The 18,658-nt window shown below is 41.4% G+C and overlaps 1 protein-coding gene across 1 annotated transcript; it reads right to left on the bottom strand.

The window, feature by feature from the left end:
• Window positions 1–1,377: 1,377 nt before the first annotated feature.
• esyt1b (extended synaptotagmin-like protein 1b) lies at window positions 1,378–18,209 on the bottom strand (the record flags this gene model as incomplete). The annotated part of the gene is made up of 52 exons (XM_079218751.1): window positions 1,378–2,052; window positions 2,407–2,456; window positions 2,758–2,860; window positions 2,983–3,114; window positions 3,464–3,603; window positions 3,687–3,833; window positions 3,936–4,022; window positions 4,112–4,183; window positions 4,295–4,390; window positions 4,553–4,642; window positions 4,762–4,810; window positions 5,164–5,246; window positions 5,343–5,519; window positions 6,428–6,569; window positions 6,683–6,777; window positions 6,886–7,015; window positions 7,315–7,430; window positions 7,511–7,657; window positions 7,754–7,840; window positions 8,265–8,336; window positions 8,548–8,643; window positions 8,812–8,901; window positions 8,989–9,037; window positions 9,343–9,425; window positions 9,530–9,706; window positions 9,844–10,021; window positions 10,111–10,217; window positions 10,584–10,730; window positions 10,857–10,943; window positions 11,070–11,141; window positions 11,243–11,338; window positions 11,424–11,513; window positions 11,697–11,745; window positions 11,831–11,916; window positions 12,021–12,197; window positions 12,283–12,396; window positions 12,595–12,744; window positions 12,850–12,936; window positions 13,020–13,091; window positions 13,604–13,699; window positions 13,798–13,887; window positions 13,982–14,030; window positions 14,261–14,343; window positions 14,561–14,737; window positions 14,840–14,960; window positions 15,077–15,132; window positions 15,306–15,395; window positions 15,572–15,644; window positions 15,734–15,807; window positions 15,915–16,049; window positions 17,004–17,045; window positions 17,853–18,209. The coding sequence occupies 52 exons, from the start codon at window positions 18,207–18,209 to the stop codon at window positions 2,025–2,027; spliced, it is 5,493 nt and encodes a 1,830-aa protein (XP_079074877.1). The 3' UTR covers window positions 1,378–2,024.
• Between the last annotated feature and the right edge of the window lie 449 nt (window positions 18,210–18,658).

The raw sequence follows: 18,658 nt of genomic DNA, 5'->3' as shown, positions 1-18,658 counted from the left end.
TAAGTGAGGTCATCAGGCCCAGGGTATTGTTTATGGGATCAGTTGACGTTTCCCCGTTAGCTGCAGCGTTGCAACAGTTATGTTTCCTGGTGTACACACGGCAGACGTGATGATAAAACAAAAACACACACTAACATAACCTCACATATTATCACAGAATGAACCGGACGAAACAATCACAGAGACAAGCAACACTCCGGACAATTCAGGGAATCGAAATAGTATTGCAGTTGTTTTTGCAAATAATAATAATAATAAACAAAAATCAAGTACATGAAAATTCAAGGTCGAGACCCTCCAGTACCACCTCCTCCTTTTTGAAAATAATTTGTACAGTCCTTAATCTAGCGTTATTGCAAAAGCTTGTTTTTACTGGCTTCTCCTTACTCTTAATTTGCCCTGCATCCTGCTTGTCTTAAATCTCGTCTCATGGAGCAGCTGAGTTGCTTCTGATGAGCCTCACACTATGGTTCTCCAGATGCTCCTCCAGCTTGTATCCATATCATTTTCCATTTTACTTCATTTTCTATATTTAGTTAACAGTGTTAACACCTACAATACACTGTTAAACAGACAGGCTGTTGTTCTCTTTATCGCTGCAGTGTAAGTGTGGATCCTCCTCCCGGTAACCGTTTATTTCTTTTATTTTATTTTTACTTTCGAGGCTTTAATTTGAAAGGGGTAAAGAGAGATACTCGAACGGCCGGACAGGTGACATGTGCGCAGGGAGCCCCGCGGGACACGGGACCACAGTGACGGGTCGAGCCGCGTCTCAGAACACCAGCCAGCCGCACTGGGCTCGACGCACGGGTCACCCACCTCTGGCCTCGAACAGAATCTCCGCGGAGATAATACAACATGGTTTTAATTATGGAGTTAAGCTCCTTTTACCCAGCCTTAAAACGGAAGAGGAAAATAAGTCATAATGAATGAATGAACCCCAGACTTCCTGATTGCCCAGTTGAACTTAATACAGACATGGGATTACAATTCTTCTTGATTCATAATACATTTAGCCATTGATTATATGGTCAGAGCATTATTTAAATGTTATGCAAGGTGGATCAAAGATATTTAATAAACACTTTTTATCCCAAAACCTGAGCATTACTGTCATACTGAAATAAACACATACAACACAATAGACCTTTTCCATAAATTGCAGGTTATCCAACAATACCCACAGTACATATTTTACTTAAATATTACATATTATAAGTCATCCACTACCACAGCAGTTTGCTCCCTCTAACAATTAAATAAAGAAGGGTTCAACATATAAACAGTAAAAGACTTGGTTATACAATATATGAAAGAAACGTGTATCAAACTGTATAAGTCTAATGGCCAAAACAGTTTCACAAAAAGAGAAAAGTGAGATGTGCAAAATCTGTTTATTTTTGTCATACCATCCTTCAACAAACAGCATTGGAGCTGATCAAAATTATTTGCAAATATACACAAAATCAAACGAATGATATAATTGTGACATAGGTGTAACAAATACATGTCTTGTAAAAAATCATTTTCAAAAGCAATTTCAAAACACAAACATTTCAAGGTGCTGTGAAATATAGAATAACTTCAATATCAGCCATGTCATAAATGTCATAAAACAGAACCCAAAAAAAAATGCACTCTCAAACATTCATGCACCAAGAAAAGCAAACAAAACAACAAAATATGACTTCATTCCTTCTGGATCTGTTCATCTTTCACTTGCTCCACTCAATCTTAAAACTAGTATCTCTTCATATAGTAAAGTATCCTTCAGTCAATATGCACTTCCACTCTGTACTTGTCAACTCAGCTACATCAGCCTACTTATCTTTGGTTTATATTGATGTATGTGAATACAGGGCAATTCTATACTATGTGGTAATACATGGAGAGCCGGGTGAATGCAGGTAAGGCTGCCACGGTGGTACTGTATGCAGAGGTGGAAAGGAGAAGGCATCAATGTGAGTTACAGCAGTGGCGCAATGCCAGGTTGAGCGGTGACATCATCATTGTCATCATCATCACTATTCAGCTTCATCTTTCAGGGTGAACCTGTAATAAATAGAGGGACAAAGACATTTAACAATGACAAAGACAACAGGTGCACAGTTAGGAGATACCAGACTACAAATTTCCCCTGCATGATAACCAACATCTCTGCTATCCGTAAACTCAATATATTATCAATCGTCACAGTCTCTTCAGAATAACCTAAATTCACTGCTTTATACTCCTCAAAGCTCCACAGGAGGCAGTGCACTTAGCCACTAATGTGAAACATGAGTTCACGTGTTGTTATTAATCCACACTGTCCTCCGTCAGTGAGGAAACTATGAACTTGTTGCAGCTTCCTTTTGCAGCTCCCTTATTACTTTAACAAACTTGCACATAGTCTACCCTGCTCACCATTCTGTGACACCAGAAATCAGGTCCACCTGGGCCAACTCGATCAAGACCTAAAGAATAGGAATGACATGTCAACATCAAGCTGTACATACAGCTCATGTAGTTGCAGTATTATTTCTCTGTACAAGCGGTGCACTTCAGAGTGAAATAATTTGAAAGCTAGGATCACAATCCAAAACAGTAAACAATTACTAGACAGGCTAGCATTAGTGCTCAGCTTGGCCACATCTGTATAAGTGTGGATTTAACAACGTTATCTCAATGTGTATTGTGGAGGAGTCCGATACACAGTATGACATGATCTGGATACCCTGATGGTCACTTGTTAACCTTTAGAGGTCTCAGACTGACCTGTCCAATGATGTTGCAGCTCCTGAACGAGGCTGAGTTATTCTTCACTGATACATTGAGGCGCTTGAACCTCATTTCATCCACAGACAGATCATACTCAAACCTTGAAAAAAATCGACAAAGATGTTTAAATGTGAACACTGACAGAAGCGCAATTCTTAAGAGATTGATAAAAAAACAGCACAGGAAATTAATGATAATACAATGACCTAATTATTTAATTACCTCTCATTGTATTCTGGGTCGAGGTCTCTTTTCTTCACTGCTGTCTTCCTCTTGGTGGCCTTGCTTTTGTCTGGCAGCAGCATGAGGGAGACATAGCTGTCTACTCCATCCTTACTTTGGGACAACAGACCTCTGAACACAGAAAGAGAAATCACATCTTAAATAACAGTGTTAAATCGTAAGAATATTGAAAAGTCCCAGTATACTGGAGCAATATAGTGCCTCTTGCCAAACTAGAGCCGTTATCAACAATGTCCTCCACTGTTCGTTAAATGCCAGGTTTCTCTTAAAGGGTAAGTTCATCGACCATTTTTCAAAGTTACTATAAACATAGATGATTATCTGGGAAATAAACTTGATATAAAGATTGAATTGGAGAGGAGAAAAAGGCCGTAACAATGCCTCAGATAACTAAAATATCAACGGTTTATCATTGGTGAGAACACAATCCGACTAATACACACGATTTGAGGAAGCACACCTGCAGGCATGGACGATGACGGTGAGTTGTCTCTCCTGTGAGGCATAAGAAAGAGACAACTTCACCTGCCCAGATCCACATCCAGCAGCACAGGGCAGAGTCCCTGCACTGATCATATCCACCATTTTGGAATGTAGAACCTATTCAACAGGAAGAACAAGTGTTATTGTTAATCTGTTGTTATGTATTACAATACGTGAGAGTGTGGGCAGATGTTTGTCACCTTGAGTTCGGCCCTCAGCAGGATCTGACTCTCAGATGCGGCTCCATCCAGATGGAACCACTGGTCCAGGACCAGTTGTGGCTCTGCAAGCAACTCCTTCACAGGAATCACCAGTGATCCCATTGGCTGGTCCCAACCACTGGACAACTGCAATGCGAGAAAGAAAGAAAGAAAGGAACTGAAAATAATTACAACAACATAATTGCTGTGAAATGTGAGATGTAGAATAAATGTAAATACATGTCTTGCCTTTAGTACAAGCATCTGATGTTTAGGGTCGTGGACCAGGAAGTAGAAACACTCATTCCACTGAGGATTGGTGCTGCGCTCACACAGCTTAAAAGATGAAAATATATGGTAGAGTTGTTACAAAAAGAATGTATCTATCAGACTGACAATAGAGCACCATGCATCAACATTCTCACTTTGGTTTTGTAGGTTGTTTCACCCAAAACAAGTTCAGCTCCTGCTTTGGGTTCCTTTCCACTCTTCTTCAACTATCAAGGGAGAGAGACGCATACAAGTTTTAACATATATTTACTATATTATATATACTTATACCGGTAGTTCTTATTGCATTCTATGTAAATAAAGTACAGGTGACTTACAGGTAATGAATGTGCTCTCTCCAAGTGCACAAAAAGTAGAGCAGCAGAGGGGATAGCTTTGTTTTGATAAGACTGGAGAGACTGAAGCTGCAGCACCTGCGACATGGAGAAAAGCCAGGTAAGAAGCTTTGCAGTGTGAATAATATGTCCTGGGTGTTGGAATGTGACTAGACCGCATCATCTATGAGGCTGCTTTGTCATGGGCACGTAAATAGTGCTTGTTTACAGAGTGGTAGATTTAACAGTGTAAGGACCGACCTGGTCAAGGCTGACTGAATGTGACACTGCAGGAACCCATTCCAGTATCAAGTGGACCCGACCAGACTTCACATCATTCAGAGTGTACCACTACAACAGAAACAGAGTCATTTAAAGAAGCAGGGCAACGCCCTTAAGATAAGGAAATTACACCGTACAGGGTTAATAAATCACTTGACACGGCTTCAGATCACGAGTTATTGACTAACCTGATCTTTGTACTGGGATCTGATAACCTCATTTAGCTTAATGCTGAATCTGTGAACATGAAAATAGGCAAATGATTAACAACAAGATGTGTTGTATACCAATAATACTTAATGAAAACTAAAGAAAATAATTCAACCCCCTAGATTAATAAAGATCATTTACAGGCATTTGTAAATACCCCTCCTGTAAATATTTCATAAATCCACCAACATCAAATATTCAGTCTATGTTAATGATTGGCAGCTGCTGGACCCACTGTGAATGACTATTGCATTTAAGTGCAACAGTATGTAAAGTCACAGGTGTATCTCACTGTGGATCAGTGCACTCCGTATACCTTTTATCTGAAGTACTTATATAACTTATATAAGTGACTGATTAACCAACATTAAGACACATACCTGCCAAGGAAGTCATCCGAATCTAAATCCTTATCAAACGCTTCAAACTTGATCTCCTGGCCACTGTGCCCACTCAAAACCAGCTGTTAGAAACAAACAAAACACATTTTTGTCGAAAATACTGTCCATGCAGTGAGATCCAAACAATATGCAACACTTAACCTGAGAACACTTCATACCTCATACATTTCCTTCCATGTTGGGTTGAGATTCTCCTTGATTACATGACTTTTAAATGTAACTCCCCCTATGTTGATCTTGACATAGGGGTCACTCTTGCCCTTCACCATGCCTCCCATCAGGTTGTCTTTGGCCACCAGATTCTGGGCTTCCAGCAGGTGAATCCTCAGCAGCCCCTGCAGGATGAAAAGTGTAACTGTTACAACACATAAAGTGAGTCCCTGAACACACAACACAGTAGCTTGGTAATGGAAACAGGCGTTTTTTTCTTTTTGTCATAATATCAGAATTATTTCTTTGTTTATTTGAACATATACACATGATTAATACTAAAATCTGTCATTACACTGCCTTTAGGAACATATAATGCCACTGTCAAGTCAAGGGGAACTAACTACAAGATAGAGGATACTTTTCTATTTCTGATATAAATTTGGTTTAATGAAAACTTGTTTTTTTAAGTTGTAACGGTCCTCCCTCAATCCAGACGTCTGTGCATTGTATTAACGATGCAATACGTTTCATTTTGTGCCGCCTGTCTAGAAATTCCTCTTTTTTGCAGAAGTTCTGTGGAACACACACCTGATCCACCAAATCACCCGAGGACACTGAAATCTCCCCAGCAGAACATACAGTGATATTTAAAGTCAAGAGGAAGTGGCACATTCATTGTTTGGAAAGAGGCTGGGGTTAGTCAGAAAACCCAGATGATGAGTCTGAGACCCAGCAGCATGAGTTATCCCAATGATTGGGGACAAAATGAATAACTAGCAGGATATCACTGTCAGTATGATCAATTCTCAGACACATAGTTCTGATGGAAACCTGGTCCAGACATTTTAAGATAGTGTTGTTGTTGTTTTTGATTGATGAAAACCTGAACTCAAGTGTGTTCACTTTGGCAGAGGGGGGAGGGTCCGGCACCTTGCTGTACACTGCTAAAGGAAGCGATTTCTTATTGTTTTAAATAATGAAATTATACAAAAAAATATAAAAGGAGCAGTGACGAAAAACAAATACCACTGTTCAGTTGGTAGCAACTAATTATTAAACTTCCACTCTGCTAATCAAGGCATACACCCACCTCTTCACCAAAGTCCTGGCTAGGGGTTGTGTGTGGTTGAAGGACTTCCTCAGCCTTGGGGATTTCTGTGACCTCTGCTGGCCCCAGGGTGTCGGCGGGAAGACTAGTCACTGTGGCTTTAACAAGGTCGCCTAAACCAGTACTACAGAAATGTAAACATGTTTCTTATTAGGGCCATTCTAAATATTATATTCCGATTTTTGACGCAACAATAAAGGGTAAACCATGGACATGTTCTTATTTGCTGTGACTCACCCCACTGTTTGCCTTTGCTGCGGTTCAAAGTCTCCTTTCACTGCTGTGTCTGAGTGCTTGGGACATTCTTCTGGATCTTTTGGCTCCTCCACCAGCTGAGCAAAATTGCATAAAGGTTATGAAAGTGTAAATAGACAGATGAGTTTAGTTTAGTTTCGATAGTTAAAGCTTAAAACAACTGACTATAATGCGCTAGGACTTACTGCTGAAGCAGCAGGGAATGCATCAAGTGCAGAGTGAATGACAGCTGGTTCAGCGGGAGCAGCATCTTCTGCGAAGGCCGCAGCATCTTCTGCTTCAGAGTGTTTAAACTGGCTGGATAGCGCAAGCGATCTGAAAATACACACTGTTGTCACAAAACACCACAGCCAGACTTCTGACTGGAACCAACAACGGAGAATATTAGCTTTTATAGGAGCATATTTGCTTGTACATCCTACCGACAGCCAGGTACTAAACTTTTCATTTAATGTTTATTAGCGCTAGTTTAGGTTTCAAACTTGTATTTATTGCTAACTTTTCTTAATATTTAAAATACATTAAGTGGTATGCAGTTGGTGTTTTATTGAGAAGACCAAGTAACAATCTGAAGAGTTTTGTGTATATTAATAAACCAGGCACACAACACTTACTCATCTTTTGTCAGCTCTGAGCTTTTTTTGTCCTCACTGGCTGATGAAATAACCAACTCTTCCTTCTTTGAAGTCACAGACGGCTGAGGAGCCTCAGTCATCCTGGAGCTCAGGACCTGTCAACAACACATGTGCTGTTGGCTAATCTGTGTATCAATGACAACGGTAACAATGCCCTGTGTGTGTCCTCTCTTACCTTGAGTTCAGCCCTCAGTAAGATCTTACTTTCAGGTAAGGCTCCATCCAAAGGCATCCACTGATCCAGAACCAGCTGGGGTTCAGAGAGCAGCTCTCTCACAGGGACTACAATAGCTCCCATTGGCTGGTCCCATGCGCTCGACAACTACAGAGATAAGGACACATGAATGATGCCAGTCAGAGCGGGAGATGTTCCTGACACTCGCAGCGGTCTTCAGCTACTGTTGTACATTAAACTCACTTTTATTATGAGCATCTCCTCTCTGGGGTTGCGAACCGGGAAGTAGAACGCCTCCTCCCATTGAGGTGATCGGGAGCGATCACATACCTTCAGATAGAAAAAGAAGAGGGGTAAATTGGGCGAGGGTTTGTTCTTTAAGCTGGGCATGGAATAACAATATCTATACAGTTATTGTAATCGGATTATGATTAAGTTGTTACTTCTCCACTGGTATTTTGAACAGCCTAATAAAGTATCAGCAAGTATTACTGTCAAGTCTTGTCTTTTTCAATACCACCAGTGGGAGGCAGCAAAGTTTTAAGTTTTAAACATAGTACCATTTAGTCATCTATCCCATACAAGTGTTTAACTATTGCCAACAAACTGGTTAGGTTTCTGAGACATTATGATGGGGACTTCTTAATGACATTTTATTGACTTAATGAGTAACAGAAAATATTCATTGGTTGCAGTCTGTGCTGGTATAGCAAAAGTGTGGGTTGGTTTAATGTCTTTATCATCAGTCTCATACCTTGGTTTTGTAGGTTGTTTTACCAAAAACAAGCTCAGCCCCAGCCTTGGGCTCCTTTCCACTTTTCTTAAACTGAACACAGAAAGACACATAACATTATGTGAGTAGTTTGTATTGTCTCACTGTAATTACGGCAACAACAGGTCGAGAGCCAACCTCCCTTTCTTTTAAAAAATGAAACATTCCTGAATAATTGCATCACAAAGTCCAACAACAGTAACGGAAACTGTTGTCTATCTATAACTCTGAGACAGCACACTTATCATAGTGTATAGGGACTCACAGGCAATGAGTGTGCTCTGTCAACATAAACAAAGAGCAGGGCTGCAGAGGGAACTGCCTTGTTCTGGAAAGACTGGAGAGACTGCACATGCATCACCTGCAGCAGAGAATCACACGACAAATACATTACAATGACTCACAACTGATGTGCATGGTGAAGTAAACAGGGTATCATTATGGAATATAACTGATGTGGGAGGAATACGCAACGCAATTGATAAAGATTATAGATCAATGCGTGAATAGGGGAGAAAACGTCACTAACTTGGTCCAGGGGGTCATTATGGGACACAGTTGGTACCCACTCCAGTATCAGGCGAACACGCCCAGACTTCACGTCATTTAGGGTGTACCACTGAAACAGAAAGGGACACTTACTGAATTAAAGCCGATCATAACACCACAGCATTGACTAAGATATAGTAAGGCCAGCAATACTGACCTGGTCTGTGTACTGGGAACGGATGATGTCTGCCACACCGATTTTGTATCTGCTCAGAATGAAAACATGTTTGTACATTTTACACAAACAAAATGTGCAAATAAAGCCAGACCCTTTCATTTTAATTGCCCTAAAATCTTAAATCTAAATTATTAATATTGTTCTAATGCTGTGAAAGGTTTGTTTACATAAAAAGTGACGGTAAACACGGAAGAAATACAACTATGACGACTTGATAAACACCAAATGCAGATCTTTTCATAACTCAAACCAGACAGAAATATACCTGTAATTTTATGTTTATGGTGAAACAACTACAGTTTGAGCATGTACATGTTGACCCACTGAACTTACCTGCCCAGGAAGTCATCTCTGTCCATGTCTTTGTCATACAGCTCTACTTGCACCTCTTGTCCTGACTGAGGCCTCAGCACCACCTGAGAGAACACAAGCGGTCAAATAGTTAAATAAATAAAAAATAGGTGGTTACCTTAAAGTTGTATCATTGCAATCTTATTGAAATGAGTCATTTCATACATACCTCATACATCTCATTCCAGACTGGGTTGAGATTCTCCTTGATCACATTACTCACAAACACAACTCCTCCAACATTGATCTTGGCATAGGGGTCACTCTTGCCCTTCACCAAACCACCCATCATGTTATCTTTGGCAACCAGACTTTGGGCCTCCAACAGGATGATTCTCAGCATCCCCTACAGGAAGGGATCATTACATATTATATTGCTAGTTTTTTTAATTAAATGTGGTAAATGTGATTGTGTAATGTGGTAAATGTGATTGTGTCATGCGGTGTTGGATGTATCTGATACTGTAGATCACGGTGTTGTACCTCACTGGCAAAGCTGAAGTCTGGGGAAGTATGAGGAGGTTGTGTTATGGCAGGGCTTAGTAGTTCCTCCACCTTCTCTTCAGTCACACCAGCAGCTGTTTCCTTTTCGTCAACATCTTCCTGCAAGGTCACTGAGGAGGAAATTGTCTCCACAGGAGGAACGTCCACTGAACTTGAACTGAAACACAAAGAGTAGCAATAAAAACATGTAGGTGACAAAAGGGCCAATGGAAAGTATGTACAGACCTTTTTAATGAACTATCTCACCTAAGCACTGTGTCTATTTCCTGTTTTCTCAGAGCAGGGGAAGGGTCTGATGCTGAAGTGACAATAGCCTTATTAGTGGGGGCCGGACATTTGCTTGGAATCAGCATCTGCAGTTGATTAAAAATGATTAATGTTTAACTTTGTTAACCAGCTTTGTATCTGTTTTGATTGCGTATATCAATATCAGTAGAAATGCAAAACTGCCTCAAAAGCCTTATGACATACATATAAATAAGAAAGAAACACCAAAAACATATTACAGATAGTTACACTGATTAAAAAAATATAAGCTAAAGACTCAAAGGGATATTATAGTTGCCCACAAAGTAAGGTATGAGCAGTGAAGGAAACAGAGAACAATAACATACATTAGAGAAAGGGACTTATAGTGAAAGTGATAAAGAGATAGAGATAAAGAAACCTAATGGACATTTGCTAAATAACTAAAATATAGAAAATGACCGGGAAACCACCTTCAGTTCAGCTCTCAGAAGAACCTGACTCTCAGGCGAGGCTCCATCCAAATGGAACCACTGGTCCAGGACCAGCTCTGGTTCAGAGAGCAGCTCTCTGATAGGAACCACCAGGGAACCAATGGGCAAGGCCCAGCTGTGGGAGAGCTGGAGAAACACAATGCAGGGTGTTGGCATAGATAGTATTTATATATCGGAGATCACACTCTGTTTGCATCTGTATGACCGACACTCTTTCTGCTCCACTTTGATTGTGCGCTGTAGTGAGCGGACCTTTACAACAAGAATATCTTCTCTGGGGTCCCGAACCAAGAAGCAGAATGCCTCATCCCACTGAGGTGATGTGGTACGATCACACACCTGCAGAGATGCAAAAGTCAGTGAATATTACCGACAGATCTCATGTCACTCTTATAAGTAGTGCTTAGAAAGTACCTTGAAACATAGTCATATTAATTCCAAGCAAAATTAAGTTCGAGGTCTTACTGTTGTTTTGCGGGACATTTCTCCAAGAGTAACCTCGGCTCCTACTTTTGGCTCCTTACCACTCTTCTTAACCTGTAAAGAGACAAACAGGCAATAGCAAGAGAAGCATATGTATTCAAAACAATAAGTGCCTGTCTTGACTTCACCCTTAACATCAGTAGAAAAAGACTCACTGGTAAGCCATCTGCTTGCCCAATGAAGACAAACAGTAGGCCTGCTGAGGGAACCGCCTTGTTTTGGTAGGACTGCCTGGAATAGAACTGAAGAACCTGAAGACACAGAAAGTACCAGTGAGTATGGATCAAGTTTACCAGCATTGGCCCATCAATCCATGTCTAATCTAGGAATACCAACCTGGTCCAATCTGTCTGACTCTGAGGCGGTCGTTACCCATTCCAGTACCAGGTGAACTCGCCCAGACTTCACATCACTGAGAGTGTACCACTGAGAGAAGAATTTGAATAGTTTTAACACATGAACTGTGTTACAGATGTAAATCTAGTGGATTCAGAGTCTTAGACCCTTGCACCAACGGGAGTTAGAAGATATGGCAGGCTTTTATGCTTAATCTGTCCGCACTCTTTGAAGCTAAACATGCAACATTGTGTCTGGAAAGGAAGATCTTACCTGATCAGTAAACTGTGAATCGATGATGTCCTTCAGACTGATCTTCAGCCTGCATACAAGGATATGTGAGCTTAGAATTTATCTCTGAATCCATACATTTGATGCAGTAATATGATTGTTTATAGCTCTTGTACCTGCCCATGAAATCATCCTTCATGTCCATGTCTTTATCAAACACCTCCATCTGCAAGTCTTGGCCAGCCAGCTGGGTGAGAATCACCTGAGGGGTGAATTTTTTTTGCAAATGTCAAAGGACTGAAACCAATTTTCAAATGCATGCGAACTTCAGCCATTTTTTCTGTTCAACATAACCTTGTTATTTACCTCATACATCTCATTCCACGTGGGGTTAAGATTACTCTTGATAACCTGACTTGTGAATGTTTCGCCCCCAATGTTGATCTTGACATAGGGGTCACTCTTGCCTTTCACCATGCCTCCCATTAGGTTATCTTTTGGAACAAGGTTCTGTCCTGCCAAGAGGTGAATTCTAAGCAATCCCTGAAAAAAAACAATTGCAAACATATTAGAATAAGCATGTGTAATTTAATAAAAGCCAAAATCAGAAGTGCAATGACTCCATTACCTCTGTGGCAAAACTCGGATGAGGGGAGGACTGCTGGGGCAGCTGTCTGGACGTTCCAGACTCCAGATTAGATGACACATCAGATGGAATGCGTTCCTCATCTAACCACAGGACCTATGTTACAAAAGAAAAGAGAAGAGAGCGCAAAAATGCACATTTATATGAATACATTACACACATGAAAAAAGGTTGATCAAAATGTTAGATTTCATGATTAATAGCCTCCAATATTGTGCTTGTTTATTTTACTTATTGGTTAGTAATTGGTCTGATGCAGTGCAGGATTAATGAATGGGTCTTGTTGCTATTTACCCTGAGAACTGTGTTGATATAGATGCGACTGGCAGATCCAGAGTTGTCCAACTGGAACCACTGGTCCAGAGAAAGATTAGAACTGGACAGCAGACGGGACAAAGGGATGGTCAGGCTGCCCAATGTCTGCACACGGTCAGCGTCCTTCACCTGGTTTATTTACCATGAGGGAAAGCCAAAACAAGACCAAAAGAACTTTGACAGAATGCCAAACACAAAGTTCAGTGCAGAGAAGCTAATCGTACGAGCTGTTACCTGAATATCTATGTCCTGCTTGCGAGGATCCTGGATGAAGAAGGTAAAAGCTTCCTCCCACTCTGGATTAATGGTTGTGTAACAAGTCTGAAGACAATAAAGTGTGCATATAGAATAGAAATAAATGAAACAGTCAACAGTATTATAATTGGTTTTCCCAACAAATATACCTTGCTCTCTCTTGTGATGTCCTGCACAGACAACTGCACCATGGGATTGGGCTCTTTATTTCCCTTCTTCATCTAAAAGATACACAGTTTCAGACATATAGGAATCGACAGGAAGGCATGTGCACAATGGAATACTTTAACCAAGAGCAGAGCAATAAATAGATGTCATCCACCACTCTAACACATGGTTAATGTGAATAATAGTGTTTGCAGGGTTACCATAGCAACAGCACAAATAACTGACAGGAAGTACCACACAGCATTGTATAGAATCAGGAAGTATAAGTCTGCATAAACAGAAACCACAAAGACTGAGTTTCATTCCAAAGATTCTGTTACTACCTTTTTCTTTTTTGTGTTTGAATTGACATGGTAGGAAATGAGTGTTTAACAACTTTGGATAAAGTTAGCCACACTCATCCACACTGCAATGGAGGGTACAGAGTTAAAAGCCAAGGCAACAACATTGTGGAATGGCATGCCAGCTGGCAGTTACAGCTCTGCCCCAGTTTAACCACACACACAGGAAGCAGCTCTGTGCTGAGCACGAACGAGGGCAGAGAGGGTAGAGCTATTTGACTCACAGGAAGTGCCTCCGCCTTGTCCAGATATACAACCAAGATGGCTGAAGAAGGTGGATCGGCAGTCTTACTGGTGACGCTTTCATTTCTCTTTAGGACCTGAGGGAGAATTGCAAACAGGTGATTCTAGAGTATAAGGGATTTTTGTTGATGCATCAGAGCAATGTATTAGCTGATTGAGTGCGAGTGACTCAAACCTGCTCTAGTCGATCACTGACAGGCAGCAAGGCCAACCACTCCAGTCTGAAATGAACCCGTCCCGATGGAGTTTCTTTCAAAGTGAACCACTGGGAAGACAGCCACAGGCATACATTAACAACCCAAAGACTCAAAAAATAGCTTATTCAAACTGTGACTGAGACGATAATAGCTTTTACTTACATCATCGACAACTATGGATTTCTTCACAATGCCCAAATCCAATTTGGTCCTATGTGGAGGAGGAGTGTAAGACAGAATGAAATAAAAAGAAGAAAATGTATCGCTGAAAACAACACGATTATAGCATAGAAAGCAGATGAAGATACGTTAAAAATACAGAGAAATGCCTCATAAAGAGGTAGTGTACTTGTTCCAACTGGCCAGGAAAGATGACAAATGAAAGGTGACAATGCAAAAATTGAATGTAGGCACACGAGAGACATGAATATGTATATGTACCTGCCCAGGAAATCATCCTGGTCTGTGTCTTTGTCATATACCTCCACCTCCAACTCTTGACCAGGCACTTCATGGACTATAACCTGATGTACCAGACATACACAAGGACATGAAGACAGACAGAGGGATTTGTATGGAAGCTGGCTGCGGCCCCATGCGACCATGAATTAAAATTAGCATTCCTTCCACTGTAGCGGTCTAATCCCTCAAATACAGAACAAAGTGAAATGATATTTGATTGTGTCTGCGCAGTGATGACACAAATTTAAAGCTTTCCATAAAACGGTTAATTGTTTTTACCTCATAAATCTCTTCCCACTTGGGAGAGTCTGTGTTGTCAAAGTGTTTGGAGGTGAAGGTCTGAGGGCCAACCCTCAATATGGCATAGGGGTCAGACAAGCCAGCCATAACCCCTTTCATGTAGTTGTCCTTGGCTGCTAGATTCTGTGCCTCCAGTAGGTGGATGCGTACCACACCCTAATAAAGTAAAAGAGGGGACAAGATGTAATGTACTGGTGTTGACTGAGATGTGAAAATTACATAATAGTCTTCCTCTTAGTGTAGGTGTTTAGGCTTTACTCTGGGCAGGGGAGATCGTAGTTGGGCCACATGCAGGCCTGGAACCAGGGGGACAACCAAGCGATTGGGCAGCACCAAGAAAGAGGCAATGGCATCCATAATCATGCTGTCAGACATGACACTGAAACAAAGAAACTTCAATTTAATGGAAATGTACTTCTGTACTGACTACATCATTTACCATGTTATTATACGGTTCTGGCTAATACTAATGAAAGGTTATTTCACTGGACTCACTTCAGTCCAGGGATGTCCAACAAATTAGTCATTCCAGTCCAATTGATGTCTAGTTTCTAGTAAGAGATAACACAGAGGAATGTGCTGTATGTAGCAAATCAATCAGAATAGATAGGAAATCAATAGCATGAAAAGCATACAAGACTATCGAGACATGTGACGTTCACAGGAATCAGGGTTGAGGGGCAACCAGAAAATGACAAAAAGAGGTGAATGAAGATGGACGTACAGGTCGCTGGATGAAAAACATGGAGACAGCACCCACTATGGGCACATCTCCAATCAGGGGCTCCAGAATCACTCGCATCATCCCATGTAGCTGAGGACAGAGAACCACAACAGATGTTTGTAAAAACACATGGATAAACACTGACAGAATGGCACATTGTTTGTATGATTCAGTCTTCCATAAAGACAGACAACATCTTTGTATTAATGACATACTACTTTGTAATCTAACTGAATAATATATTTGACCTTGAAAAGAAAACTGACCTGAATTCCCTTGACTCCAGCATTGCAGAAGTATCTTTTCACCTCAACATTGATCTCTACATTGCCAACATAGCTGAGGACACAATAAAGAACAAAATGTCAGCCACAGTAACGCCTTCTAAAAGTTGTAATACCAAGGCGTCGGTGTTCCCAAACATTCACCTAATATACAGATCTAGCAGGACTTGTCCTCTGTCATTCTCAGTATGTGCCTTAATCCCCACGACCTTCATGGCCTGCAGCAAACAGAAAGCACATTTTCAGCACAATAAAAACAACATGCATCATTTGTGTGACTCTTTACGGCAGTGTCATTTTATACTTGAGCTATCAATGGCATCACCTTGTCTCCCATATCCACTTTTGTAAAGCTGAGGGTTTGGAGGTGGGCACTTGAGGCTCGGATAGATGGAGCAATGGTTTCTACCAGCAGCTTCTCAAGGTATTGGCCAACAAATGGCCACACCTGCTGTAGCACCTAGGTAGGCCAACAAGGACGGGGTTATAAACTGCTCTTATTGGTAAGACGCATACCATGATACACACTGTACATCCCTGCAACCAGAGACTACATCTTTAAGAAAACGTTGGCATTCAGCCACGCTGTCACAAAATGATCTCCCAAATTCCACAGCTTCCATAAGCAATAAACAAAAAACGACAGAGACAGCTGTTGAGTCCTTAAATATACCACAATGACTCCTGTGCTTTATGTGTGTGCATGTTTTACACAAAGGTAATGTTGCTACATAAACATGTTCAGTTGTTAAGTCTTTATTCCTTTGGTGAAATAACCAAAAGCAGAGGCACTGCTTGTTTGTGCGCTTGTGGAAAAAAACTAAAAAAGAAAAGGAGTTGGTTTCAGCATAAGTGGAGAGTGAGTCATCAGCTGCCTGCTCCTGGGAGGGATGCAGCCTGAGAAACAAGGGAATCTGCTGACCTCCCCTTCAGTAACCAGTCTCAAATCACTGCTTTGTCTGGCTCTGATACTTCGATCTCGTGGTTCCATTAGCATGAGTACTTTTATTACTGGATATAACTGTTTGTCTGAGCTAGAAAAAGCCAAGGGGGTGGAGGGACAATGGCTGCCGTTTTATTATTAGTTTGGGGGCTGTGCAGCTCCTCCTTCCTGTCAGCTAGCCTGTAATGAAATGGAAATGTTGAGAGGGTGGCCTGGCACCAGGCCTGCTCTCTGCAGCACAGACAGAGTGGCTACACTCATGGGGGTGTGGCCTCTTCTGGGACATGGCAGCAACAGCAGCAATGCTACCAGCTATTAACCTAGCAGGCTGTACAGAGTGTCAATCAGCACAACAGCTGAACAGACAGACAACTGTTTGCTGTGGGCTTAACAAAGGAGGAAACACTAGTGTCTTTCTGTAAATTAACAGTGAAGACATGAAGCTGAACAGGGAAAACACTGATATTTTACCTTATTCAGCCACTCAACCTTCTCAACATCTGGAAAGCTGACCTGAAGGAAAGAAAGACAATGAGTGCACATAATTAAATTATGCATAGGGCCCTCGAAACACACAACAGGATAGGGAAATGATTCAGGCATAGTTTATACAGTTCAGGAAATGTCATCAATAGCACTGTTGATATTATTCTGGTGCTTTTTGCACCAGGTTTTAGGCTGTATAACTATTACAAAAAAGAAAAAAGAAAAAACACATAAGTTCAGCAACTGTCAAGATAACATTGAATGACACAGTGTGCTATTGTGTGGTTTATCTTTCATGTGTGACCAAACGTTTACAAGTTGAGATGCTACATGTGAATCTCTGTATATTGAACAACTCCAGAAAATCCTAAAACGTTATGCACACTGGAGAGTAATACGCAGATGGCCTTTTTTGGTTACTTTAATGAGGACTATATGCATGCTGCCTGGTTATGCAAGCTGACGTGAAATCACTCAATGAAAACGTGTATCCACAGGATCATTATTTGGGTGTGGCAAGATGTTCCGACTAAAAAAAGAACCAGGTGGGTTTCAGTATTTCCATGTTTGGTACATGTCCTCTCAGGATGTATCACTTGCAAATCAAAGCTATTATACTTAATGCACAATTCCCCAATGCTAAATTTAAAAATTAGTGTCAAGGCTATGATTAGGGTGGTTTACTCAAACACCGTGTAGTGATATTATGATTTTAAGTAACTTCGGGTCATTCTAGGTCTACATGGGTTCATGATAGTGGGAAGCTGGTGTCTACGGAATGTTGTTGATAGATTATATCAGACACAAGCTGACAGGTGAAGGATCCTTTCTTACCCACGCCGGGAGTCCTTGCTTGCTCTTTTTGGACACTAGCATGGATGCGTACTCCTCCTCGCCATTGAGCAGATTCATGGCTGACCTCAGGCGTGTCTCCTTGGCTTCTCGGGCATGTTTCCATCCCGTGTAAACCATCATGCCGAACACCAGCAGGCTGGTGCTGACCCGGTAGTACCCGGCCAGGTAGACGGGGAGCAAGGCGCCCAGACATTTCCCAAACGTCCAGAGCACCGCGACCGCGTTTATGCCTTTCGGCGTGGGAGCTTCCGTCTCCACGGCGCTCAGCGCTTTCTTCTCCGCGTCCTCTGCGCCCTTATTAGTGGCGTCGCTCGGCTCCGATTTGTCGCTTTGCATCCTGGTTTTCCTCGAGAAAACCGTCACTAATAATGTTACCGTTGGATATACACAATAGTTAAGAGTTGGGTAAGGATACGGCGGCTGGCTAAGTGAGTTTAATGCCACATTTGTAACTTATAACTGTAGTTTGAACTAACTGCACGTCGCGTGGCGCGTTACGGATAGCTCACCGTTAGTCCGTGTCGCATCTTTAATGATATTTCCTTTATCGCTGAATTGGAGCAGTTTCACGGACTTAAAAGCACGGTCCAGAAGAAAAAAGTGTCAGACAATTTCTGCCCCCCTCGCCCAGTCCCGTTATCTGGATGAAAACACGCCCACTCCCTGAAGAAAAAAAACGCATCTTTGACTCTTTCGTTACTGCGGCAAGACAGTCATCCACTTTGTAGTAATTACCGTTATTAATGCAGCATTACGCGATCAAAATGCAACATCCTTCACTTAAT

The sequence above is a fragment of the Taurulus bubalis genome (genome assembly GCF_910589615.1).
Source record: "Taurulus bubalis genome assembly, chromosome: 5".
NCBI classification, from domain to species: domain Eukaryota; kingdom Metazoa; phylum Chordata; class Actinopteri; order Perciformes; family Cottidae; genus Taurulus; species Taurulus bubalis.
This window is presented reverse-complemented; position numbering and strand designations above follow the sequence as displayed.